Genomic DNA, 26,947 nt, shown 5'->3' on the forward strand with positions numbered 1-26,947 from the left:
CATTGAATGACTTTGGCTCCATCACCTCATAATACACACTGAATTCCTTCCTATTCGTGTCGGACATGGAGGCTCTTATCCCCGTTATAAACAAGCTGCAGGATGTGTTTAACACGGTGGGAGCGGACATCATACAGCTGCCGCTTATAGCGGTCGTAGGGACCCAGGTATAATAAAGATTTAACACCCTGCACTTTATTCTATCTGCATGTTAAAGGTCTCGTCTGCATCACTCTAGCCAGGGTGTGTAAACCAGTTTGATTTGATCGTGATTCGTGACGTTAACTGGGCTGATGCTGGTCTTCTCGGTCTTCTCGCTGAAATCCACCATCATTCCATATTAGCCCCAATGTCATTGCACTGCCTATCCGATGTGTGTTAGCCATGGTTCATTTGACGCTCGTCATGATAATCATGACAGTCATGTTTCAGGGCTAGATATGTGTGCATCTCTTACATACATGTCACTCGATTATCCCGTTAATTTATACCAAGAAAATCAATAAACAACAATAGCCTAATGATAGTAGCCTATTAATAATAATAATAATTAAAGAAATTTGGCTATTTTGGATTTATTTTTTTATGTTCATGACTTGCTCAAAATAGGGATGCCAGGTTGAAAGTGGATAATACAACCACAGAATATACTACGGAATATATAACGCTGTATAATGTAGCCTATTATTGTTTATTATTTATTAATAGTTTGCAGAATTACAGTACATTTCAAGCACAACTCAATAGAAATACTGTTAACTGTGAGTGGACGACCCAATAAAGCATTACACTTGTTTACAACTTGGGTCCACCTTGTAAACAAGTGTAATGTTTTATTGGGTCGTAAGAGTATATTGGCTAGGTACACAACACTTGAATCACAGTCACACACAACTTGTCACATATGCAGAGCTAGCCCCTCTCGGAACCCTACATAAAGCTTTACTGAAATTTTGATGAGTTTTATGTTGGGTCCCTGGTCATGACTATATTTTCGTATGGGAATTCCGGAACGCAGAAGTAAACATGCTCTCTAAGATCGAATCTGCGCCGTTTGACGGCCTGTTTTAGTTTAAGTTATTCTGAATTCGGGAACTTTAAGTACCTATACATTCCGCTGCGAATATCTCCTGTGGCGCGGAAGCCGTTAAGTTTTTTTAATCTTTGTTTGACCGATTTGGTCGCTTTATTTCTTCTTGTTTGTTTACCGTTTATTGTACCGCCTCCCGGTGTGCGGTTGGCTTGTGCGGCTACGTCCCTGCCTCTGATCTGCTGTGTCATAGCTATAGCGCCACTAGCTAGCCAGATAGGCGGTACAATGAGGTGTCAATAAACAAGGAAGGAAGAGAAGAATCAAAGCGACCAAATCGGTCAAACAAAGATTAAAAATACTTAACGGCTTCCGCGCCACAGGAGATATTCGCAGCGGCATGTATGGGTACTTATACTTCACATATTCAGAAAGCCTCACACGGAAAAATGTCGTCAAAGAGCGCAGACAGGCGTTATCCATGTTGTTTATGTTTTATGAATGGCCGCGTACCAGGTGGCATGGTAGTGATGCAACAGGACCCAATGCACTGGGTCGAACAAAATGTCAGAAACTTCAGTAGCATTGGGTTCTGCTTGGAGGGCTAATGCAGAGCCTGCACTCTGCCCGGGTGAATGCTATATCTATTTCTATCATTCAGTGCCTATGTTTAGATCCTCATCATCACCAGCTTGCTTCTATGAAAATCAGGCCATCGCTGCCTTGAGGAGAAGACAGGTGCAACCAACCACCCATTCAGTTGGATGTTTACTATTTATGTGTTATCGGTTTGACATGAACAATGCCTGTATGTATAGCTTGGCTACTGCATTTCTTTTTTTTTCTTTTTTTTTTTAAGATATTTTTTTTGCGGCTTACGCCTTTTATTGATTTTTTTTTGAAGGGACAGACAGTAGGCTGACAGGAAACGGGAGAGAGATGGGGGGATGACATGCAGTAAAGGCCGTTACGCTACGGCCTGGGCCGGCTACTGCATTTCTGTAACTGGTTGTGTGTGTGTGTGTGTGTGTGTGTGTGTGTGTGTGTGTGTGTGTGTGTGTGTGTGTGTGTGTGTGTGTGTGTGTGTGTGTGTGTGTGTGTGTGTGTGTGTGTGTGTGTGTGTGTGTGTTTGATGAATTGAACAATGTGGACCCTGTTGTAAACAAGTGTAATGCTTAATTGGGTCGTCCACTCACAGTTAACAGTCTTTGTATTGAGTTTGTGCTTGAAATGTACTGTAATTCTACAAACTGTTAATAAATATTTCAATCAATCAATGTGTGTGTGTGTGTGTGTGTGTGTGTGTCACTCAGGTTGCAGGGTGTTTTCTTGACTTATCTATATGAGAGGCCGTTTAGGCCACAATTTAATAGTCAGCTTGCACATACATGCAACTTCAAAACAGGTGGTACAAAGGACCGTTGCTTGATTTCCAACGAGCGCTTACAAACTCAAACACTAAAACGAACCCTTTGCAGATAGAGGATAAGTCAAGCTTTTCGTACAGCTGCAATGTTGTTGACTTCAACGTCGTTTAATACTAACAGGCAGGAATTTCTGTTAATGGTTGGTGTTGCACCTCTAGATTCAACCCATTTTTCCCAATACGATATTAACATTTTTATAGAACACGTACCGGTATGCCATGTCACAATACCATAGGTTAGGGTTAGAGATGGGGATAGTAATTTCGGAACAATGACTAATGCCACGGCACCACCAGTACAATATCCAAAATCACAGACAATATTTGATTTCCGATCATGTGATTGGATCGGGACAACCCTATACTGCAGTGCAAACCCTCAATGGCACTGTGCTGTGTATGTTTCTACAGAGCAGTGGAAAGAGCTCTGTGTTGGAGAGCCTGGTGGGCAGAGACCTGCTGCCGCGTGGAACTGGGGTCGTCACCCGGAGACCTCTCATCCTCCAGCTGGTGCACGTGGACCCAGGGGACCGTAGGATGGGAGACGACAGCGGTGGGTAATAGTTTAAAGGGATTGTGACATTAAAAAAAAGGTTTTGGAATTGTTCTTATTTTTTTTAGGTTTTCTAATCTCAATTGCACCCAAAAAACATGAACTTTTAACATTCAGTAGATTTTCTGTGATCTGGGGTTTTCTGGCTCAAACAGGTGCTCTGATTTGCCGGCAGTAAGTGACATCACTTACTGCAAATCCCATATATGTCAATGGGATTTGCCAGCAGATGTCACTGTTTCACTGTGTTGCATAAAACCTAAAAGAAAAAAGAAAAAGAAATGAAAATGAATGTCATAAAACCTTTAAACGGTGGTTCTCAAACTCATTTGATATTGTTCATGTTCAAAAATGAAAACATTTTGTGCCAGGGGACCCCCTAAAGAGAAGATTGAAGTTTGAAGTTACAGTGGATTTGTATAGGAAAAGGGCGTGTCTGATAAATTGAAGATACAGATATCTAAATACTAAATCAAGCAACTTAAAAACTGTCACTGTCACAAAAGCTAGAGTAGATGATACAATGACCCCAAACATGTTAGAAAATGTGAAATATCCCTTTGAGCTCCCCTGGCCAAGCAAGGGTCCTGTCTTGGCAGAGCAGTAGACGTTTGGTCTTTCCGGCTCTAAATGGAGGAAGGTCGCTACTCACTACTCTCACCCATACCGTGTTTGGAGTACATCAAGCTTCCATGCTGTTTTGAGTTTTTGGCTTGTGCTGCTGTCTATCACGGCAAAAAAAAGCATTATTCACATTTGATAAGCTAGCTGCAATTCGAAACTGGCCCCTGTAAAAAAATAAAAATAAAAGGCAACCCCTTTTTTCTCTGGGCTGTTACAAATGATACGACAGCTGAACTGTCATGTTCTTTTGGTGTGTGTGTCCCTGTGCTACCTTTGTGTTTGTGTTGGGTCTCTGCCCTTGGGGACCATGGCTCTGTTGGTACACCAGAAAAGTGATAATGTCACCGTCTCCTCAACTGCAGACCCCAGAGTGTGGAAAAACACTGAGCTTCACAAAGGTGCAATGGCAAGGTGTTGTGGAGTTCTGCTTCGCTACAGTTAGCCTTCTAGTTCCGCTCCTGTCCTGAATTTATGCCTTGGTTTGTCACAAATTCACAATCATGACATTTTACTTGATGATTAATTGACCTACAAATCATTGCGATGAACAATTTGATTTGGTGTTTTGGGGATTAATCATTGGAACATATACATAACAACAACAAAATATTTGTTTTGTCAATTAGGTTTTGTAATAGAAATTCCACGAGCCACATATGAGAATATGCAAAAACATTACTGACAATTATGTAATAATTGTGATGCCTGGTAATCTCCTCTCTTCTCCAATCTACAGTATAGTGACCTTCCGTGTCACATTAGTCTTCTGTTTAGACCCCTCCATTTACCCTACCCTAGCTGTGGCAAGTAGAGTAATTTGAATCACCTTCTATTATTTTAAACTACCGTATTATATTATATTGTTGCTGTCGGGCAGATCTCCATATTTGAACACTTTGTGTTTTTTAGTATGTCCTTGATCTAAAAATCACAAAAAGTTCAAATTGAGGATCAAGTAGGACATACTAAAGGACAAAAAAAGGTCTTGATCCACAAGCTTGAGCCACTTTTGAATTGAATCCTGAAAAGAAACAGTTTTGGACATATGATGTTTCCACCCGACAAAGACGAAACAATATCCTACTTTTCATGTTAATACTATTTTCAACTACAGCAGATATCTTAAATGTTTAAGCATTGCAATTATTAGCATGATATAGTATGATCATCAATTTGAGAAAGTTGTAAACTGGTATACAATAAAATTTGCATGCCCATATAGCTAATGTTTCTTCTTTTTTTTTTTCATAGGTGAGGAAGGGGAGGAATGGGGCAAATTCCTACACACCAAAAACAAGGTATGCTTCTGTGATATTCACATGCAGCTTCATGTTTAACTTACTTTTAACTGAATACCACTGAGGGCGTTGCGCGATACCGTCATACTCATGTGACACAAAAGGCATTCTGATTCTGAACTCACTCTTTACTGTGTATTGCCTGTTTTTGACATTTACTTCTCCAGATCTACACAGATTTCGGTGAAATCAGGCAAGAAATTGAAAATGAAACTGAGAGAATATCGGGAAATAATAAGGTGAGACTCAATATCACAGAGGGGTGTGTGTGTGTGTGTGTGTGTGTGTGTGTGTGTGTGTGTGTGTGTGTGTGTGTGTGTGTGTGTGTGTGTGTGTGTGTGTGTGTGTGTGTGTGTGTGTGTGTGTGTGTGTGTGTGTGTGTGTGTGTGTGTGTGTGTGTGTGTGTGTGAGAGAGAGAATGTCAGATTTTTCGGGAACTGTTTAATAGGTGCTGCTCTCTCGTGTGTGTGTGTGTGTGTGTGTAGGGGATCAGCGATGAGCCCATCCACCTGAAGATCTTCTCTCCTCATGTGGTCAACCTCACGCTGGTTGATCTGCCAGGGATTACCAAGGTAGCATCCCATACCTGTGTGTCCTGGCATATTACACCCGTTGACTATTCATTATTTCATTATTCAAATCATGACTAAAGCTAGCAATATTTTAAGTTACAGACTAAATCAATTAGTCTGATTTACCACGTAAGCCCTATTTTACACTTTATTGCGTCATGCAAAAATAGCTAAACTAATGATAATATTGGTCCCCACTCCTTGGGGTGTTTTTTTTATGTTACGGTATATTGTATTTGCACAATGCACATAATGTTAAATTTGTCCTTGGCCTGAGTATTGCTCAGGCCAGGGGATATATGTCGACACATTGGGCTCACTAACCACTTGAGCTATGGCCGTCTACAAGCTCACAGCCTTGTTGATTATCGGTTATTTGAGCTATTTTTGAGTGGCGCTAGCCCCTCCTATATACAGCTTTTGTCCCCACACGTCTCAATATTTAGGTCAAATGTCCGCCAAACATATGCAACACAAACATTAAATGCCATTATGTCATATGTAGACGAGCACATCGGCTAACCAATCACATAAATTCAGTTCAATGAAAGGAGAAATTAGGTCATATATGTGCCTCAAATATGACATTAATTTTGTCCCCACACGTCTCATATTTGCCATTGACAATGAAAGGAGAAATTAGGTCAAATATCCGCCAAATATGACGTAAATTTGTGGCAACACAAACATTAAATGCCATTGACAATGAAGGGAAAATGTACGTCATATGTAGACGAGCAAATCGGCTAACGCTAACCAATCACATAAATTCAGTTGTTCATGAGATAATGTATAATGATGTATAATGACAAGAGCGCCCCTCACTTCACACGGGTGTGATTTTTAAAACCTAATGAATTATGTGTGACTGTGGCCTGTAGGTGCCAGTGGGGGACCAGCCCAAGGACATAGAGCTTCAGATCAGGGAGCTGATCTTGAAGCATATCTCCAACCCCAACTGCATCATCCTGGCTGTAACGGCTGCCAACACTGACATGGCCACCTCAGAGGCCCTGAAGGTGGCCCGGGAGGTCGACACCGATGGTACAGTATGACGTCTTCATGTCAAGGACCCCCCCCCAAAATGGACATGTATTTGGCCAGGGACCCCCTTACCAGAACATTTCTGTTGTTAAAAATGTTTATTATTAATGTTAATTATAGATTCCCAGAACCTACTTATGTGGCAATATGCACATAAACAGTAAGACAAATGCAAGTATTCATATTTATTCTAATGCAAAGCTTCTATCCAAAGAGCAAAGCCTCCAACCAAAGAGTGTATTCCCCCAAAATATAAATTAACAATTAAATTGCTGATAAGCAGCCATGGTGTAATAAACAATGAGTCATGTGGTTATCAAAAATGAAGAAGAATGCACTCTGCATCTGCAGAACAATGCAATTGTGGAACCCATTTGGTAAAAAGGACGCAAATATATTTTTCTCCCTTTTGTTTTGTTTTTGTGTAGAAACAGGAACTCCTCCCCTTTCTTAGTCCACTTCTTCCTGGGTGCTTCTGTGTTTATTCCTGCTAACAACCATACAGATATAGCATAGCATTACAGACATCTGCATCCACATTGTTCCACCTCCCTTTACTCCTTAATTTAGGGTAATAATAAGATCATGTTAAAATAAGTTGTCTGAGTCCATGGTATTCGCCACCACAACACATGCATTTTTTGCCCAGTGCTGTTACATACTGAGCCATGACTGACTGTGTATCCAGGAAGGAGGACATTGGCTGTGGTGACCAAACTGGACCTAATGGACGCTGGTACAGATGCCATGGACGCACTGATGGGCCGGGTCATCCCGGTCAAGCTGGGTCTCATCGGGGTGGTCAACAGGTGACTCTTTCTCTTCAATTCTCTTAGATTCTCTACCTTTTTTATTTCACTGAGCCACAGTTTGATACATTTCATTTAACTCTTAGAGTTAAATTATTTATTATTATTTATTTGTTTATTTATTTGGACCCCTGGTGGTCCGCACACCCGACGTTGAGAAACAACAGTTCCGGCCCAGGCCGTGGCGTAACGGTCTGGGCACCGGACTGGTAATCCAGTCGCAGTGTGCCGCGGGTTCGACTCCCGAACCCGACACGCCTTTACTGCCTTTACTGCATGTCATCCCCCCATCTCTCTCCCGTTTCCTGTCAGCCTACTGTCTGTCCCTTCAAAAATCAATAAAAGGCGTAAGCCGCAAAAAAATATCTTAAAAAAAAAAAAAAAACAACAGTTCCATTTTGGAACCGGTCGTGAGTCAGTGAATGTTTGGGGATTGATGAGCTCTGAGTCAAACAAATCTCTCATCGATATCATTTTGGACTTAGATTAGTATCTTACATAACCAGGCAGCTGAACGATTCATGTTTTTTTTCCCCTCTCCTTCTTATTCTGTCCACTATCAATTCGCCCAAAAGGGATACAAAAGGATAAAGATTTGTAAATGCTTTCCGAGCCCCTACCCTAAATTTAACATGAATTTGACCTTTCAGGAGCCAACTGGACATAAATAATAAGAAGTCTGTGGCTGACGCCATTCGCGACGAACACGCTTTTCTGCAGAAGAAATACCCATCTCTGGCCAGCAGAAACGGAACCAAATACTTGGCTCGGACCCTAAACAGGTAAACCGTAAACTTAGAAACATCTTAATGATTGCTAGAAAATCTGACCGACATGGTGTGTGTGGTTGTTCTCTACATCAGTGGTTCTAAAACTATTTAATGTCAATAAGCCCTAGACTAGTACTGTAGACAGATGCTAGGTTCATTGTTTAATGTTTATCAGGTATTCTAGGTTCTTTGAGGCACTACATCGTGCACTCTGCACGATTATGTACCTTGTTTGTTTGTGGACTAGAGTTCTATTGTAAAATGGCAGGCTGCTGATGCATTTGTAGGCTTTGTTGTGAGTTTTGTTTTGTTGCAATTTCTGGTTTGCAGTTAACTGATTTTAAGCTAATTTTTCTGCACCTCTGTCTCACCCTATCCTCGACTTTGCTATTGAAGAATTTTGTCTTTAATAGTTAGCCTTAGCGCCACTTAAAATATTCATTCTACTTGTTCCCAGCTTGACATTACTCTATGCCTTGTCCTGTAGAGGCGGTGCGTGTGTCAGTCTCTAATCTAACTAATTTAAAACAGCCTGTTCATTGTTGACTCACCCCTATGCTGTTGTATATAACACGCCTACATTCTTGTCGACTCCATACCTGACAAAGAAGGTGCCTGCTGGGAGCTCAAGACCAGTGTTGGACTGCCTTCTTTTTCACAGGCTGCTGATGCATCACATCCGAGACTGTCTGCCCGACCTGAAGACCCGTATCAACGTCCTGGCGGCTCAGTACCAGTCCCTGCTCAGCAGCTACGGCGAGCCCGTGGAGGACCAGAGTGCCACGCTGCTGCAGCTCATCACCAAGTTCGCCGCCGAGTACTGCAACACCATCGAGGGCACCGCCAAGTACATCGAGACGGCAGAGCTGTGAGTGCCACTGTGCCACGTACTCTGTCTCTGACGGTGCAATGCGGCGAACAGCTTAACGATATGCATTAGATTAGACCGTTGCTTTGTTTTAATGTGTAAATGTTCTGTGCAGCACTTTGTGACATGTTGAGGGCCGATTCATACTCCTATTTTAGAGCCGAATAAAAGTCGGTTCGGCGCTGTTCGGAGCCTACAATGTGACGTCATTTGAGGTTCGGGGGGGCGGGGGGGGGGGGGGGGTACCGTCCTAAAGTCGGCGCTACTGAACATTTCTGACGAGCCGAAATCATTTCGGCACTACAGCGCCGAAACAGCGGTAAAATAGGAGTATGAAATTATGAATAGGCCCTTAGAAAGGTGCTATAAAGTTATTATTATTATTGTCTCCACCAGGCCGAAGGCATGTGGGGAGAGTATGTTTTGCACTCCGTCCGTCCGCGTGTCCGTCCGTCCGTCCGTGTGTCCGTCCGTGTGTCCGTCCGTGTGTCCGTGAACAGCTAATCTCGGCCACCGTTAACCCGGTCGATGCCATATTTTGCACACACACTCCCTGGATGCCAACCATGAACCTCTGCCCCAAACTTTCCAGAACGGCCTGTTATAGCGCCACCAGGAGGCCGCTTTGTGCAAAACAAGTTTTTGCACTGTACACCTACAGATTTTGTCCAAACATCACGCAAATTGGTACACAGTCTCTCTAGAGCCATTCAACGAAACGGGTCTTTCAGATTTATCAGACTCCATCCTGATTGGTTAAGATTGGCTTCCAAAGTTCACAGGAGTGCTCAGTTTCAAACAAAATGCTGCAAATCATGAACACATCGCGTGATTTCCCTGAAATTGTGCACCCACATTCCCACTAGGCCGAGGACGAAATGCCACATGAACAATTTCAACTCAGCCTCAAGGTGGCGCTATAACTGGCCGAAAAGTGTTTTTACCTCTAACTGCACGGATCTGTGGATAACCTGGTGGAGACCTGTGCCCGGAAGGGCACTTTTTCTAGTTATTACTTGTTTCCTAGCCTGGTCCCCATACCCCCCTTGGCCGGGCGCCAAAGATCACAGGGGAGACCATAAGGCCTTGTCTAATTGGAAGTGGTCCAAAATTGCACAGAATCAACACTTGCTTTCATCCACTTTCAGCTTGGCTTTTATTTTTTAAATGGCATTAAAAGTACAGAAAAAGGGGCGTGAAAGCACCGGCTAGCGTTTGTTGACCAGCTTGCTTACACAGCAGCTGGTAAAAAGTTATATTTCAAACCAGACACAGACAACAGAAATGCATGTGTTTGGCCACAGGGTGGAGCTGTTGGTTGCATGAAATGAAGAGGAAACAAATGAAAGCAGTTAATTTGCCTTTGTAGTTTAAAAATGTTACAGATTTAAAAAGAAAACCTGAGGCAGAGAGAGAAACAACACAAAGTGTTGGCTCTGTTTTCACATCACAGCCAATCTGGGAACCCATCGGCAAAAAAAGACAAACCCTCTGCTGTTTGTTTCCTTTGAATTTGCCTCTGTGGGCAGGCCCCAGTAGAATGTGTATAACAGGAATTTGGCCCGGGCCTCAGCCCTCCACTTCCTGTGGTGTGCCTGTATTTTGATTCCCACTATCAACAGTGTATGTACACATTCTGAGTGGCCTCGCTGACAGATTAGTTCTTGAGAGATTACATCACAGCTAATGCCACTGGCGGTTGTTTCACGCAGGTGTGGTGGAGCCCGAATTTGTTACATATTCCACGAGACGTTCGGCAGAACCTTGGAGTCTGTGGATCCACTGGGAGGGCTCACTACCATAGACATACTGACGGCTATCAGGAACGCTACTGTGAGGGCACGCACGCATGCACGCCACGCACTTTTTCCACTGACGAAAACTAAACTGAAACTACCGGTACATGAAAACTAAGCCATGATGACTAAAACTAAGGCCGACATTTTGTTTGACTAAATCAACTGTAGATTTAGCAGACTAAAATCTAAAACACTAAAACACTCCAGGTGACTAAAATGTGACTGAAACTAAATAAACTATTCAAGAGACTATGACTAAAACTAAAATGAAAACTTTCTGCCAAAAACAACACTGAAGACTACCACCCCGGCAAAGGACTGAAAGCAGACTCTCTCTCTCTCTCCTTTCTATACGGCAGGGCCCTCGGCCGTCCCTGTTCGTCCCAGAGGTGTCCTTTGAGCTGCTGGTGAAGAAGCAGGTGAAGCGTCTGGAGGAGCCTAGCCTGCGCTGTGTGGAGCTGGTGCACGAGGAGATGCAGAGGATCATCCAACACTGCAGCAACTACAGCACACAGGTATAGCCTGAGATTAGCCCAAAATGGCAGGGAAGATCATGGGTATGTCTACACCTCCGATCACCCCCCAGGTAATCTTTGAGCAGGCCACCATTGGACAGGTTAAGAAAATTGTGTCTGACCCCTCCCATGTACTATACCCTGAGTATCGGCTAATGCCATCAGGTAGGAGGTACGAGGTCCATGCTTGCAAATATAATAGGTACAAGCATTCTTTTGTCCTTCTGTCAATCATACGCCTTAACAGAGTCCTTGCAGAGGGCAGACAGGGAAGGGGTCGAAGGTTATGAGGTGATGTTCTTCCTCTTTTGCACTAGGTATGTTGGTGTGTGGTTTTTTAATGTTGTACGGGTCACTGTGTGCCTTTGTTGTCTTGTATTGTGTATTGTTTTGTATTGTATTGCATCTGTATGCTGCAGGGTGGGTCCTTGGGGTCCAAGACAAATTTCTCCCTTGGGAGACAAAATAAAAAAACCTTGAACCTTGAGGCCCTGTACACACATATATCAGACGAACATGCTATGTGCTGTCCGTGTTTCATGGCCAGCCTCAATGCTTTCCCAAACACTTGTGTTTGATTACCCCCCTGCCCCATCACACACAACTGTTTGGTCAAACCATGTGACTTCCATTGGAAAAGCATTGAGGCGGCCATGACACACGGACAGCACAGAGCATGTTCGTCTGATATGTGTGTACAGGGCCTCAAAGTGAACCCAGCTTTCCTTGGCACAGAGCAGTGGTTTTCAACCCTTTTTTGAAAGGGTCAAGGTCCATTATTTATTCTGCATTTGAGCCACGGAGCCACCATGAGATTTAGCCTCTCGGACCCAAAACTATAGACGATTTTTGTTCGTCTGATAAGATTTTGTCAATTCCATTCCATTCCATTCCATTCCACAATTCCATGCTGTATTGATGTTGGTACCGTAGGAGAGAAGGCCAATGTTGATCAAAATAAAAAATCTTCTACATTCTCTAATTGTTTAGACTACTTGTACATTAACTGATGCAGATGTTTAACAATAATGTAACTTTTGAGAGTGTAACGGGTCCATTTGGTTTCATTTTACGCTCTCAAGAGGAAGGAAATAACAAGGTTCACTCCCACTCCTATGCCACATTTCCTGGGTCTCCCAGGCTTGTTTTCTTTTTTTTAAACAAAAACGCCTGGGTCTGCGAGGCTTGCACACAGTTGACTGACGCGGCGCCTCACTCTTCATTTAACCCATTTTGCGCGGGAACCCATTTTGGCGCTACGAGCTTGTAGGTCTACTATTTTTAGAAAAATCGAAGAACGACTGACATAGAAACATAGCTTTTTCAGAAAACTTTCAGGATGTAGAAGACGTTTTTAGAATCTGATCTCAGGTCAGAATGGGTTAAGTCTGTGATTCTACAACATTGTCATGTCAAGGACTCCCACAAACTTGATATGTTTGTGTGTTGTCGTGTGTGTGTGTGTGTGTGTGTGTGTGTATGTGTGTGTGTGTGTGTGTGTGTGTGTGCGTGTGCGTGTGCGTGTGTGTGTCGCAGGAGTTGCAGAGGTTTCCTAAGCTCCATGAGGCCATAGTAGAGGTGGTCACCTCCCTCCTCAGAAAGAGACTGCCCGTCACCAACGAGATGGTAACTAACGTCATACGCACCATGACACTCTGACTGAGGCCTCATCTGGTGTTTGGCCTGTTGCAGGTCCATAACCAGTGTTGGAAAAAGTACTCACATTTTAGTAAAAGTATCAATACTGCAATTTAGAAATACTGCGTTACAAGTAAAAGTCCGGAATTCTAAATGTACCTAAAAGTGCAAATGTATTGGCTTCAAAATGTAATGAAAGTACCAAAAGTAGAAAGTACACTCACACTAAAAAAAAAGAAAAAGAAAGAAAAGAAAGTACACTCACTATGCAGAATGTCCCATTTCAAGTTGGCCGAAAAATGTATATAGGGTTCAATTGGTTAGTGTATGTTTTGTAATAATAATTTTAATCCTCTGAGATGTAGTGTAGAGTAGAAGTAAAAGTGTTGGAAATTGAAAATACTAGGGTTAAGTACAAATACCTCAAAATTGTACTTAACCCATTTTGGGCGGGAACTCCTTGAGCTTGTAGATCTACAAAGCTCATAGCGCGCCACCGAGTGGCACGCTACGAGCTGGTAGGTCTGCTATTTTTTTTTAATCGAAGAACGACTGACATAGAAACATAGCTTTTTCAGAAAACTGTCATTTTCAAACAGACATTTTTAGAATCTGATCTCAGGTCAAAATTGTATTTAAGTACGGTACTTGAGTAAATGTACTTAGTTACTTTCCACCACTGTCCCTGACCTGTTGTGTCTTGGCCCGTTGCAGGTGCATAACCTGGTAGCCATTGAGCTGGCCTACATCAACACCAAACATCCGGACTTTGCAGATGCATGCGGTGTCATGAACAACAACATAGAGGTCTGTGCACTCCAAACCGTCTGAGACAGTGATTGTTTTGTGTATAAGTAAAGTGTGTTTGTAAAATATAGTGCTGTCCAAAAACAAAAAAAAGCTGGGAAATGTTGGTATTGTGCACAGATGTGAGTATGCAGACGGAGCCTCCGTTTATTTTTTCATCTCTATACTTTTGTGACTCCAGCACCTCACGTGGCACCTCACGGTGGCTTTTTTACGTTTTTGTCAGGAGCTCAAATGTATATAGCGCTTTTCTAAATTTCCCAAAGCGTTTTACATAAAACACTAGGAACAGACTTCATTCAAGAAAACAAAGCAAAACAAGTACAATATCAGTGCAAGGTTAAAAACATAAAAGGATAAACAAGGGATGTGGGGGACATCTTAAAAAGACCTCCGCTGGGTGAAGCTATCTTGAAGAGGTGGGTTGTTTTGAGTGAGGTTTTGAAGGAGAGGAGGGAGGGGGCAACTCTGAGATGGTTGGGGAGAGCATTCCAGAGGGAGGGGGCAGAAACATCGAAGGCCCTGTCCCCCCCAGGTGCGGTACTTGGCCTTGCGGACCTTCAGGAGGTTGGCTTCACTGGACCTGAGGGGGGCGGGACTCGGGAGGGGACATAGGGCCGATTCATACTCCTATTTTAGAGCCGAATAGAAGTCGGTTCGGCTCTGTAGAGCCTACAATTTGACGTCATTTGAGGTTCGGGGGGGTGGGTACCGTCCTAAAGTCGGCTCTTCGGTGCTACTGAAAATGTCTGACGAGCCGAAATCATTTCGGCACTACAGCGCCGAAACAGCGGTAAAAGTATGAATATGAGTAAGAGTATGAATCTGCCCATAGGGTTTGAGGTAGAGAGGTATTGTGAAACAGAAAGTAATTTTTCCTTTGGTTGCACAAAGATATTAGGGTCAAGGGTGATGAATCTCACCTGCTGTTTGTGGGGGTGGCACACAGTGGGGCATGTATACAATTTTGTGGTGTTAAAATGACTGAGCAGGTTTTTATTTTTATACTGATCGAAACGTTGTGTCTTGAAGATGGTGTTTAAATATGTATTTATTTTGCCTAGTAGCACCCACTATAATGCTCATGAAAGAATTTAGCTCTAACACACAAAGAGTATTTTCATTTACCCAAGAAAGCTGTCAAAAAGTATGTTTTAAAATTGGTATTGCAACATTTGTCCGTAATAAACGTGTTACTTATTTAAATGAAAGCTTATACTGTACTTAATGTATCCATTGTAACTCTGAATGTGTAGAAATGTAACCAAATGGACCCATTGTTACATTTTTAATTAAGGCTGAAGAATTTGCTGTATGGGCATTGGGGTGTACGTGTTATTATACGTGCTGTGCTATTTGACGATGCCAACATGCTCTTTGATCTTTGCAGGAGACGAGGAGGATGAACAGGATGAGAGAGGTGCCCAGGGATATGGTAGGCCTACAAACAACATATTACTTTTATTTACTACTTAATTACAATTAAAACATTTAAAAGTCTCACATACACACAGAGATATACTGCTTCTTAAATGGTTCTTTTAAAAGGTTATGCGTTTCCTCATATTGTTCCAGAGAACCATTTATAAGTTCTTTGAGTAAGTACAGAAATGGTTCCTCAAGCTAAAATGTTTCTTCTCTATGGCGTCACTCTGAAGAACCAGTTTCGGTTCCAGTTGGCACCTTTTTCTGTGTGTCGATTGATCTCTGTTTATTGTTACGTAAAGTGTAACGAACAGACTTGTGCTTTTATCAAAGCCGACGACGCGAGCACACAGAACCCACACACCAGAGTCAAATGAGTGAACAAGTGGCTGGATGGAAGATGATGACGAAATACAGATGTCTCCTCCTCTCTGGCAGACCTCCTTTATTCCCTCCACGCTTGTTCTCAGCCCTCTTTCTGTCCCGTTCCCGCTGTCCTTTTTTTCTTGCTAGTCTGTTGGCAAAGGTCCGCTCGGCCCGGGTCTGGTGTCGGGCGACCCCCCCGTCCCGGGAGCTGACATGGATTCTGCCAAGGTGGGCAGCTAGACGGTGTCGGTGCAGGGCATGGATTGGATCGGTTGAGACATGATGGGTGTCGGGCATGCTCATTTTGTTTGGTGTGCTGATGCTGTGTGCTTGGCCTAGCCTTCCTTAATTCAGCCTGTATTAACTATCACTGTGTTCTCTGCACAGTCCGTCTCCCCGGTGTTCTGACCTCACCCACTTTTCTTTAACCCAAAACCTAAGGGCAACAGTTAACCAAACTACAATTTAACAATTTAATCGATTACAGAAAATAATCGATATAAATAACATTAATATTTTCTAAAATAGCAGATCTGGAAGTTGTGAGCTTCTAGATGTGGCTATTTGTACTTGAACGATGCTGTTGTCTTTGGCTGAACTGTAATCACTGTGTTTAGACTGTGTTTTGTCCTTTAATGTCTCTCCGTATACATACCTGGTTGAATGCCAGTTGCACTAAAAATGCTCACGATCCTTCGCTCACTAGTGTTTCTGTGTGAATTTGCTAACCAGACACGTTAGTGCACCTTTGTCTAAGTCACAGTCGTACCATGTCATGTGTTTCACTCTGTAACATCCGTTATTCGTTATTACAGGCAAGGTTTTCAAAGAATTTCCCAACATGTCGTTAGCCAATCTATAAGCTTGTAGAATAGATTGTGTATTTTTGCAAAAATGAAATTAACCGGCCCTCAAACAAAAACTAAATGTTTGGGTTGTGTAGTACTAGTTACCTATTGGTGAGATATCATCAATAGTTGCTCCATTGATTAGAAATGTATCATCCTAAATAGTCATTGACTTACATTGCACAGTGAAACAGCTCTCAAAGTCAATCATTTAGCATATATTATACATGTAAAATAATGCAAATAAAGTGAATTCTGCCAAGATGAAAAATTACAAATCCCAATTTTACTATTTGAAGGCTGGACCACGGATCCATTCCGGAGTTTAAAGGGATTGTGACATTAAAAAAAAGGTTTTGGAATTGTTCTTGTTTTTTTTAGGTTTTCTAATCTCAATTGCACCCAAAAAACATGAACTTTTAACATTCAGTAGATTTTCTGTGATCTGGGGTTTTCTGGCTCAAACAGGTGCTCTGATTTGCTGGCAGTAAGTGACATCACTTACTGCAATGGGATTTGCCAGCAGATGTCAATGTTTCACTGTGTTGCCTGTTTTCATTGTAGCTCAAAAGGCCCAAAAAACCCCAAAGAAAACTTCAGACCACAGAAAATCCACTGAATGTTCAAAGTTCAGGTTTTTTGGGTGTAATTGAGGTCATAAAACCTAAAAGAAAAAAGAAAAAGAAAAATAAATGAAAATGAATGTCATAAAACCTTTAAAGGACATTAATTTCCATTTATTAATTTTTTTGAGGGCTCTATATACAGGTTTAATGTTTGTTTTTAGTTCAATGTTTGTTTTAAAAACGCCATTGACAATGAAGGGAAAATTAACGTCATATTTTGCCTCAGTATGTCATATTGTCTCTTTATTGTTAATGGCATTTAATGTTTGTGTTGGCACCGTTTGTTTTACATCACCATTACATCACCTAATCAACATGAGTTAGACACGGGTGTGATTTTTGTTTGAACTTTGAACATTCAGTGAGTGCACTGCATTACACAGGCTGCAGCTGTAGCAGGATATGCTAAATTGACTTAGTAATATGAGTATTGTATTGTAAGGTTCACTTTTTCTTACATCAACACTAAAGGATGGACCTTATACAGGATTCAAAAAAATAAAACAAAACTAAATTGAGCAAAAAGCAAAAAGTATAGTAGGCCAAATGGCAAAAAACAAAGGTGCAATTAATTGTGCTTTAAATAATTCATCGCAATTAACATAACGGTGAGTTAATCGCGATTATATGAGTTATAAGTGCTATAACAAATAAAATGCATGTTTTGAAGTGTTACACTTTGGCAGAATCCACATTGTTTGTAAGCATGTGCTAAAAGAGTGACTTTGGGACCTATTTCATGTTCAATGTTACTCAATGGGCTGAATATTTCAGTTTAGTTTTTTTATTTTAGTTTTTTTCATCGAAGCAGTGGCACAAGATATCTCACCAATATTTGGATTTACATCATGGCAAAGTACATAAACCAAACCTCGGTGTCCTTTTGCTTTAAGTAGTTAATGCCACTTTAAGTGCCTGCCCTAGTTTAGAGCAATCAAAGAGTTCAACATCAGGTGTGTGCATCAAGCTGCTTTAGCTCATTTTCACTTCTAAGTCAGTGGTTCCCAAACTTTTTTCCTTGGAGCAACCCTTCTTACATACCTTCATTTTCCAGGCATTGTAACCACTTACAAGCCCTGTGCTTATTTATTTTTGCTATTTTTCTAAACAGATTTCTTTCAAACAACGTCAGTGCGCTGCGTGCAGCATGTTGGAGTTACTTAGCGTCATCATTATCCTCATCGTCGTCATCATCCTCGTCGTCGCAGTCATCATCATCCTCACCGTTGTCTATGGTTGTACAATGTGATGCTTCTCCAGGCGTCGGCGGCAGGTCCTCAGGGTGAGCAGGGTGGTGACGGCACAGGGAACTGGAGGGGGATGCTGAAGAAGGGAGAGGATCAGGCCTCACCCTCAGGCCCCGGGAGCCCACTGAGGGGGGCTGTCAATCTGCTTGATGTGGTAATAATAATAACCTGGTGTCCCTGTTTTTTGTTCATGTGATTATAATGTTCTTGGGTTTTCGTTTCGTAGATTTGTTTTTCTCAATCACAAATGTACGGAATGTGTGTTTTATTTATTTTAGATAGCATTTAGTTGTTTAGACAGATGCTAGGTTCCAGGCCCGCTGCTGACCATTTGGTTGCCCTATGTTGCATGATATGTTTGTGCGTACTGTGCATATGCCAGGGGGCATACGTTAGTATCTAGCCTGCATGGGCACCATTTCATTTCGGTATATGATCCGGGCGGGAGCGGATGATATCGTTACGTCATGTTGTAGTATTGTTTTGTAGTCGACCGGCAGGAACAACAAACCCGAACTTCCTTTTCGCTCAAACCGATTTTTCTCAATAAAAGCTGCAGGCAACGAGAGCTTTTATTGTTATTCTTCCGGTTTGAGGGAAAAGGAAGTTCGTGTTTGTTGTTCCTGCCTATCGACTACAAAACAATACTACAACATGACGTAACGATATCATCCGCTCCCGAGCGGATCATATACCGAAATGAAACAGAGACCAGGCTTTCCTCCGAGGTGGTGGACCGAGGTGGTGGAAAGCCTGGTGGGCGAGGTTAGTTAGTACCAATGTACCAACGTGGCCGGTGTCGGTCTCTTCCAACGATGAGTTTAACACAAGTTCTCCTCCCCCGTCTCTCCTCAGCCTGTTCCTGTTGCCAGGAAACTGTCATCACGGGAGCAGCGAGACTGTGAAGTCATTGAGCGGCTCATTAAGTCCTACTTCCTCATTGTCCGAAAGAACATTCAGGACAGGTACAAAACTAACCGATTTTTCCCAATCCAATATTTATATTTTTATAGAACACATGCCATATCACGATAGTACAATATCCAAAATCACAGACAACATCCAGTCTAATATCATGATATGGATTTAATATTGATACTAGGGATGTCCCGATCAAGTTTTTTTGGCTCCCGGTCCGATTCCAATCGTTTGAAAATGACTATCGGCCCCGATTTCCGATCACGTGATCGAATCGAGACAACCAATTTCTACCGTTCCGCTGGATTAACGCCCGATGCGACTGTGTTTTGAGGCGAGCGACCGTTCAAATCATCCACGGACATGACAAGAATTTAATATCGCTGCCCTATATGAATTGAAATCGTCTTCGTCCTGCAGCGTGCCCAAGGCGGTGATGCACTTCCTGGTGAACCATGTGAAGGACAGCCTCCAGAGTGAGCTGGTTGGTCAGCTGTACAAGTCCGGCCTCCTCAACGATCTGCTCACCGAATCAGAGGACATGGCCCAGAGACGCAAGGAGTCTGCAGACATGCTACAGGTACGCTAAGCTGTTGTTATTATTATTATTATTATTATTATTAGCTTGTCTCATCACTATGCAGTTACATTAGGATGACTGCATTTACACTGCTTGACAAGTTTTACATTTCAAAATCTAATCTATTTTATCTAGATAGATAAAGAGAAATATCTCTCACAAACACTCAAACATATAATGCTTGTCCAGATTAAGTTGACCAAAACGTTCTGTAATACAAATTTATTGCAAGTTCTAGACGGTGTGCGGGATATTTCTCCTTTTGTCCTACGCACCTGTCGGCAACCTTTTTCGGTGTGTATCAGCTTTTTATCAAGGTTTGACCGGACAGACCGACTCACCCGTGGCGCCTTCCGCATGCGGTTAGGTTTCTGGTTTAAGGACTTCTGTGTTTTGTACCATACAATGTTTGCTTTCGCCATCTTTGTTGAAGAAGAGTCTGGGCCATTATGTTTTAGTCTTACTAGAATTACTAACAGTTTCTAAATCTTATATTTAGATTTAGTCTGGCTTATTAACCGTCGGACCAAAGATATGAACCCGTAGGACACAGTGGCCTACTGAACCATTTTTCACATGATCCGTTTTGAAATATAATATCGTTGCTGTTACTTACTTACTTACATGATCTCCAATTCAATTCATAACAATGGATTATTGAAAAGCTTCACTTAAAGTAGAGAAGGAATCCGGTTTGTTTCGAGCGTCTATGCAAAAACACTTGGTCATGTTAGGCCGGGGTCGGGGAGGGCGATATTTGTCATTGTACATACAGTACGTATACTCCTACAGCTGGGCCAGCACCTGTCAGCGGGGAACGTTGCACGGGAGGCGAGGAGGGGATCTTCCGCGGATTCCGTCGTTCTTCCGGGTTCTTGGAAACGCCCCCCAGCCACTGTGTTTAGTTTTACTGAGGTTAGGTTTAGGTATAGTTTACTGAGGTTAGGTTTGGGTATAGTTTTACTGAGGTTAACCCAACCCTAACCTAACCACACGCGGAAGCCACAGGTGATTTGTAACCGGCCACGCATGTCGGACTCATGACGGTAGGACTGTTGGTATGTCCGACATATGCACCCCGTTATGGGGTTATTATCTCAAATGCATTTCCGTCCCTTGTTTTGCAGGCACTGCAGCGGGCCAGTCAGGTGATTGCTGAGATCAGGGAAACCCACCTGTGGTGAGAAGCCAACTCATCTGTTATCAGCTATCTGATCACCATGCCTAACCGACTGCACTCCATCCATTTCAAATGCACTGGAATGGGTTCTGATAGTTTAATAAGTTTAGTTTAATGTATAAGCACTGGTTCTCAATGTGGGATTCAGGGAACTTGAGGGGGTCCCCAGCTAAATGATAGTTGAGCAACTCACAGATACGCTTGCATTTGCCAATAGTAACACTGTACATATGAAAATGCACAGCAAAATACTCTCTTTTTGTTTGACAGATTGTGGTTAACTGATATCTCCTGTAATGGAGATGAGTTTGGAGGCATTTTGTTATTATTATTTTTATCCGAAATATTTATTTGTTCAGTGAATTATAATGTGTAGGTTGTTTTTGTCTTGCACATATGTCACTTTTATTTGGTAAGCTGCTGTGGCCACACTGTATGTAGAAGAGTGTATAACAAAATAACCCAGTCACTGTGATCCCACCACCAGGATCTTTATTTATTGCCATTTATCTAAGTGTCTTGTTATAACTTATAAGTTGGAGCCAGTGTTGTGCAATATAGCTCGCCCATTGGCGGCATATAATTCTGTTTACATAAGGTATGTGAAAATTCTGGTGCACTGTTGTGAATTCTGTATGGTTCCCCAAACAATAAATTGATTTTATTGTCATGTTCTTGTTTTATTGAATGTAATGCACATTGTAAAGTACTGTAAATACCAGTTTTCAATTGGTTATTCCCCACACCTGCAAAGTGTGTGTACAAATGGAACCAAATGGTTCCATTTGTACCAATGGTCTATGGGCATAAAAGGGATTCAGGCAGACGGACCGGGTGCTATGATGACAATCGATATAACTGGTATTGCCTGCATACTAGGGTGGGGGTATGCATTCCCCATTTTCATTGTTCCCAACTTGCATCATTACCAAGTAGGCCGCTAAGGCCGGTGCCTGACAGGCACAGGTCTAGACTTTTTTAATGAGCTGTTTATGCCTTGAAAGTTGAAACCCTACTGTGTACTGTCTTGTTACCATATTGCACATCTGTGAACTACTGTAGGCCTAGTTAATACACAAAAACTGAATCGATTCATTGCAGAGTTTAAGCTAAATGGCTGAAAAACAAGACGACTTCAGGGAAATAAATCACATGAATGTATCAGCAAATGTGTTATTTTATTATAACAATATATAACATTTAATATAATTCTTTTTTATATATCGGTAGGCTAACCAGACCGAAACTATCTATTTACAGAAATTAGAAAAGCCACAAACATTTGTTAAAATCTTTTTTCCCCCCTCCAGATCAAATTAATTAATACATTAATACAAAAGTAAACTAAAACAATAAATACCTATATTTAAATGCAACTGGACCAATGACATGGGAGGTATATTATTCACAGGAACAAAATATGGATTACAAACCTGAGAGATATTCCTCTAAGCTTGAGAACATATTAACACAATTGTAAAACATTTAAAATTAGACTGATGTTGAATATCATTTGTTTATGTCTATGGGATCAAATATAGGAGCCCCTCTCAAAATACCCTTTAAACTTTTCCAAAGACACATAGCTGGTCTAACAAAACATGTATGTAATTGTTTGTAGTAAAATTATTAATATAATTTTGAGAGGAGCTGCAACTTGATCCCATAAACAAACTGCAATTGAGCTAAGCTGAACTCGGCCTTCAACACAACTTCAAACTGCAGACTACAAAATAGTAACAGGGGGTTACTGCTGGAGCCGTCGGAGCTGCAGCGGGGGCGGCTGGGGCTGCAGGTGCAAGCTGTTTTGGAAGGGACATTTTCAGCTGGCCGGTTCCGTTGACATTTTACAGAAGTGGAGATCACCTCAGAACTCAGCACTATATGAGCTGATGTTGCTTAGGTCAAGGGTGTGAAGGCTGGCGATGCCGCTGTCATCGACGCGTGGCAGCTTGGTGAGGCTCCCGTCTTGGGCAGTCCTTGCCCTTTTAATGCCCACCATACACTTCTTATGGTTTCTAGAATGAAAGTGACGGTTGGTATTCAGTACTGTCCCACGAACACCACAATTTGCTTAGCTTTTTCTTACAGCGTACACATGCTCATGATATGTGAGAATATCCCCCTGTAAGAGCCATTATGATGGTGCTATATTATTGGTTAGGTTGGCATATTACTTTTGAACACTTGGTGGCGGGCTTTAGATTTGACAGCACTGGGTGTGTATTTAGAGGGTCACTCAGGTGCACTAATGAGATCAGATAGGACACAGGGAATGGTGGGAGCACACTGTTTCTTACCAGCAGCAGAACAGAGACAGACAAACTTCTACAATAACTTCACTGGTATGTTAATTTCAACTGCTCATCAAACTTGCTCAATAAATACACCAAAACTGGATTGAAGACTGTACATCCATCTGTTACGTTACGTAGGATCACTCCCAGCACCTGTGAAGTAACATGCAAATATACATTGGAAGGTGAAAGATTGCCGTTACACCCCCATTATAAAGTTATTTTCTTCTATTATATCTATCATCTATCGCATGTAAACACAAATGCAGGTCAAATTGGCTTTTTCCCTCAAATTCAATAAATGTATGCTTTAAAAATGGTCGGAAATAATGATAATGATTTGAACATGCACATTACATCATTATCTGACTTATTGTTTATGCCCAAAATGAGGATATCCACAGGTTTGTCATGGTCTCCCATTTATACAATAAATGTAAATATTTAATAAATATAACAAAAATGGTGCCAGAGGGCCCAAATGTTTTTTCTTGTTAAACAGTGAGCCATCAAGATATTCCACTCACAATTAAACATAAAAGATTAAATGGGACACCAGTGCATTGCAGGTCCACACATGGACATCACTTTACCTCTTTAGGAAACTGTGAGGTCTGGAGCAGGTTGTTTGGTCCCACTCTCCCTTGTTCTGTTTGCCGTGCGGTCTTCTCGTGCTGCGCCGTTTCTGCATGACCCACTGGTCGCATGACAAAGAAGTAGGATCTGGTGAACAAATCAAAGCCCAATTCAACACCATGTCACTCATACAGTTAACAGAACTTAGCTAATACTTCTGCAAAATGTTCCATCCACTTTGGACATTTAACAGCCCACTAAATGTTATCGTTTAGAAAATATTTTTACAACAGTCAAGTGTAGGTTGTGTTGGGTACCACACCAGTCGGATTAGACTCCAGAGAAACTGCCTCAACCAAATGTTACCACTATTTGGCTGAGGTTTTCCAGCACTAACATAATACTGTACAAAACAGTGCTCAGCATTACCCAAGAGTTTGTTTTTGAGTGGCCTTTTCTTCTTCTTCTTGGCTGTTTGGTACAGCTTGTGGCACTCAGAACACAGGCCCAGCAGTGGACCCTCCTGCATCATATTTGGGAAGGAAGGGCCAGACATTGTGCTGTCATTATCAAATGAACGTTCAGAGGGATACTGCAACTCTGAAGGCTCAGTCGATTCTTGGTCGGCCACTTGTAGCAGCTCTTATCCACGTTCTCCAGTGTCATCCAAGTGTGGCTGCTTGGTGAGGCTCCCGTCTTTGAGACGTTTTCGCCTGCTCTTCTCTGCAGTCCTTCTTCCCCTTTTAATGCCCACCACTTCTTAAGGTTTCTAGAATGAAAGAGTGACAGTTGGAGTTCAGTACTGTTCCACGAACAACACGGTCACATCCCCTTTGGCCTGGCCTGCAGGGCCTGCATGTGTCGTCTTAGGCTCCCCTTTTGGGACCCTCGGTTACCTTTTCTGAATTTTGGATGGCGGTACTCGACATGCGTTGCAGGTTAAAACGAACCCATGGCGGGTTGAAACTAACCCGTGGCTTCCTGTGAGGTTAGGTTTAGGGTTGGGTTTGGGGTAGAGAGTCGCGACTCATGACTGTAGGACTGCTAGTACGTCGGACCAAACACATGCACCCACTGCAGGCGGACCCGTGGATTTATGACAAGGAAACACTGTACATTTGGGCTTTAACATTCCATTCCAACATTCCATTTCGTGTTTATGATCTCCAAAAGTGATTGGCCGGAAAGACTTTTGTGATGATGTCATTGGCTGAGCATGTGATGTATGATGATAAGAGCGCCCGTCACTTCAACACAAGTGTGAAGTAAAAAAAGTGGGCCATAAAGATAACACAAAAAAGAACATGTGACACCAGTGCATTGCAAGTCCACACGTGGACTTCACTTTACCGCTTTAGGAAAGTATGAGGTCTGGAGCAGGTTGGTTGGTCCCACTCTCCCTTGTTGCGTTTCTTACAGAAGCTCTCACTGATTCTCACCATGACGTGGTGGTCCCAAACAGTCCTGGAAAGATAATAACAAAGTTAACAAAGCTGCTGCTTTGCAACACCAATCCCTTCAAACATATTGCTGCTAGTGCACATTTACGATTTCATGCCGTGTGGTGTTCTCGTGCTGCGCTGTTTCTGCATGACCCACTGGTCGCATGACAAGGAAGTAGGATCTGGTGAACAAATCAAAGCCCAATTCAACACTCTTACAGTTAACAGAATTTAGCCAATACTTCTGCAAAATGTTCCATCCACTTTAGACATTCAACAGCCCACTAAATGTTATTGTTTAGAAAATACTTTTACAACAGTCAAGTGAAGGTTGGGTACCAGTCGGATTAGACTCCAGGGAAACACTGGCCCAACAAAATGTCACCACTATTTGGCTGAGGTTTTCCAGCACTCTAACATAATACTGGACAAAACAGTGCTCACCATTATAGAGTTTCTTTGTGAGTGGCCTTTTTTTCTTCTTGGCCGTTTGGTACAAGTTGTGGCACCCAGAACACAGGCCCTGTGTCATATGTGGGAAAGAAGGGCCAGACATTGTGCTGTCATTATCAAATGAATGTTCAGAGGGACACTGCAGGTCTGACGGCTCGGTCGATTCTTGGTCAGCCACTTGTAGCAGCTCTTCTCCAAAATCTCCAGTGTCAACCACCGCCAGTGCTGCTTCTTCATCGTCGATGATGTCAAGCAAGTCCCTGGTGGCCCCCTTGACTGGGACACTGTTATCCCTCGTCTGCCAGTTACTTCGTCCATCTGTGTTTCTGAAGTACTTCTGCTTGGGGGTGTATGTGGAAGACTTGTGGCGTTTCCAAACTTTCCATTTCATACAATACTCAAATAACACCTTTGAGAGAGCACATAGAATCTGTTAATAGGCATGCACGCACGATCAAATTAATATAAGAGAAATGTAGGGTAAAGTCTATTAGAAAGGCCAGTGGTTCACATACTGGGGGTCGGGACCAAATGATGAGGGGGGGGGGGGGGGGGGGGGGGGGCAGATTAGCTTAATGTACCATTGTTTTCTTACTAAACAGTCAGTAAACAATCTACAAGCTTTCAATGCCAAATATACTGAGAGACGTCAACATTACATCTAGTGACTCAGTGAGTGATACCAACCTTGCAGAAGCCCTCTCTTGTAAGTCCTCTGGCAGTAACAGACCTGTGAATTTTAGCAGAACTGTAAGGGTCTGTACTCTGTTTGACAGATAGAATGGTCTACTCTAGATATATTAGTATATATTAGATTCACTCTGAGGAATTGAAAATGGAGGACCCTTATGTGTAAACAAGTGCTTGTTCTGGTTTTATCCTCTTTAGAAAATTTTGTTTTGACCTGTAGCCTACCTTGTTAAACTGTACCCATTCAGAAAACTGAATACAAATTTCATTTATTTCAATCAATCAGACACTAGACAGACAGACGTTAGCATTAGCATGTCAATATGACAGGGAACTCCACTAAAATATAACCCAAAACTCAGCGCAAACCACCTGCCCCGGGCGCCCCCTCCTCAATGCTAGATAGATCATCATCTGCACGGCCCTGATCGTCGTTTTAAAAACTTACCGGGTCTCAAATCGTTCACAGTTGACCCGTTTCGAAATGTTCACCACCATTGTGATCGTTTGAAGTAGTTTTACTGTGGATATGGGCAGAAGAAGACA

The 26,947-nt window shown here is 42.3% G+C and overlaps 1 protein-coding gene across 3 annotated transcripts; it reads left to right on the top strand.

Moving 5' to 3' along the window:
• On the top strand, positions 1–21,580 carry LOC310879703 (dynamin-1-like protein). 3 transcript variants are annotated; one of them, XM_083794518.1, is made up of 20 exons: positions 1–167; positions 2,868–3,009; positions 3,996–4,031; positions 4,885–4,931; positions 5,099–5,170; positions 5,417–5,503; positions 6,385–6,547; positions 7,236–7,356; positions 8,007–8,138; positions 8,788–8,994; positions 10,707–10,827; positions 11,153–11,308; positions 12,845–12,934; positions 13,661–13,753; positions 15,144–15,188; positions 15,692–15,772; positions 18,279–18,419; positions 19,121–19,230; positions 19,604–19,763; positions 20,891–21,580. In XM_083794518.1, the coding sequence occupies exons 1-20, from the start codon at positions 66–68 to the stop codon at positions 20,945–20,947; spliced, it is 2,163 nt and encodes a 720-aa protein (XP_083650644.1). In that variant the 5' UTR covers positions 1–65; the 3' UTR covers positions 20,948–21,580. The 3 variants fall into 3 exon arrangements, with proteins under 3 accessions (XP_083650644.1, XP_083650642.1, XP_083650643.1); XM_083794516.1 differs by lacking the exon at positions 3,996–4,031; XM_083794517.1 differs by lacking the exons at positions 3,996–4,031; positions 15,692–15,772.
• Positions 21,581–26,947: the final 5,367 nt, after the last annotated feature.

This window comes from Protomyctophum parallelum, assembly GCF_964188405.1.
Source record: "Protomyctophum parallelum genome assembly, chromosome: 22".
Classification (NCBI taxonomy): domain Eukaryota; kingdom Metazoa; phylum Chordata; class Actinopteri; order Myctophiformes; family Myctophidae; genus Protomyctophum; species Protomyctophum parallelum.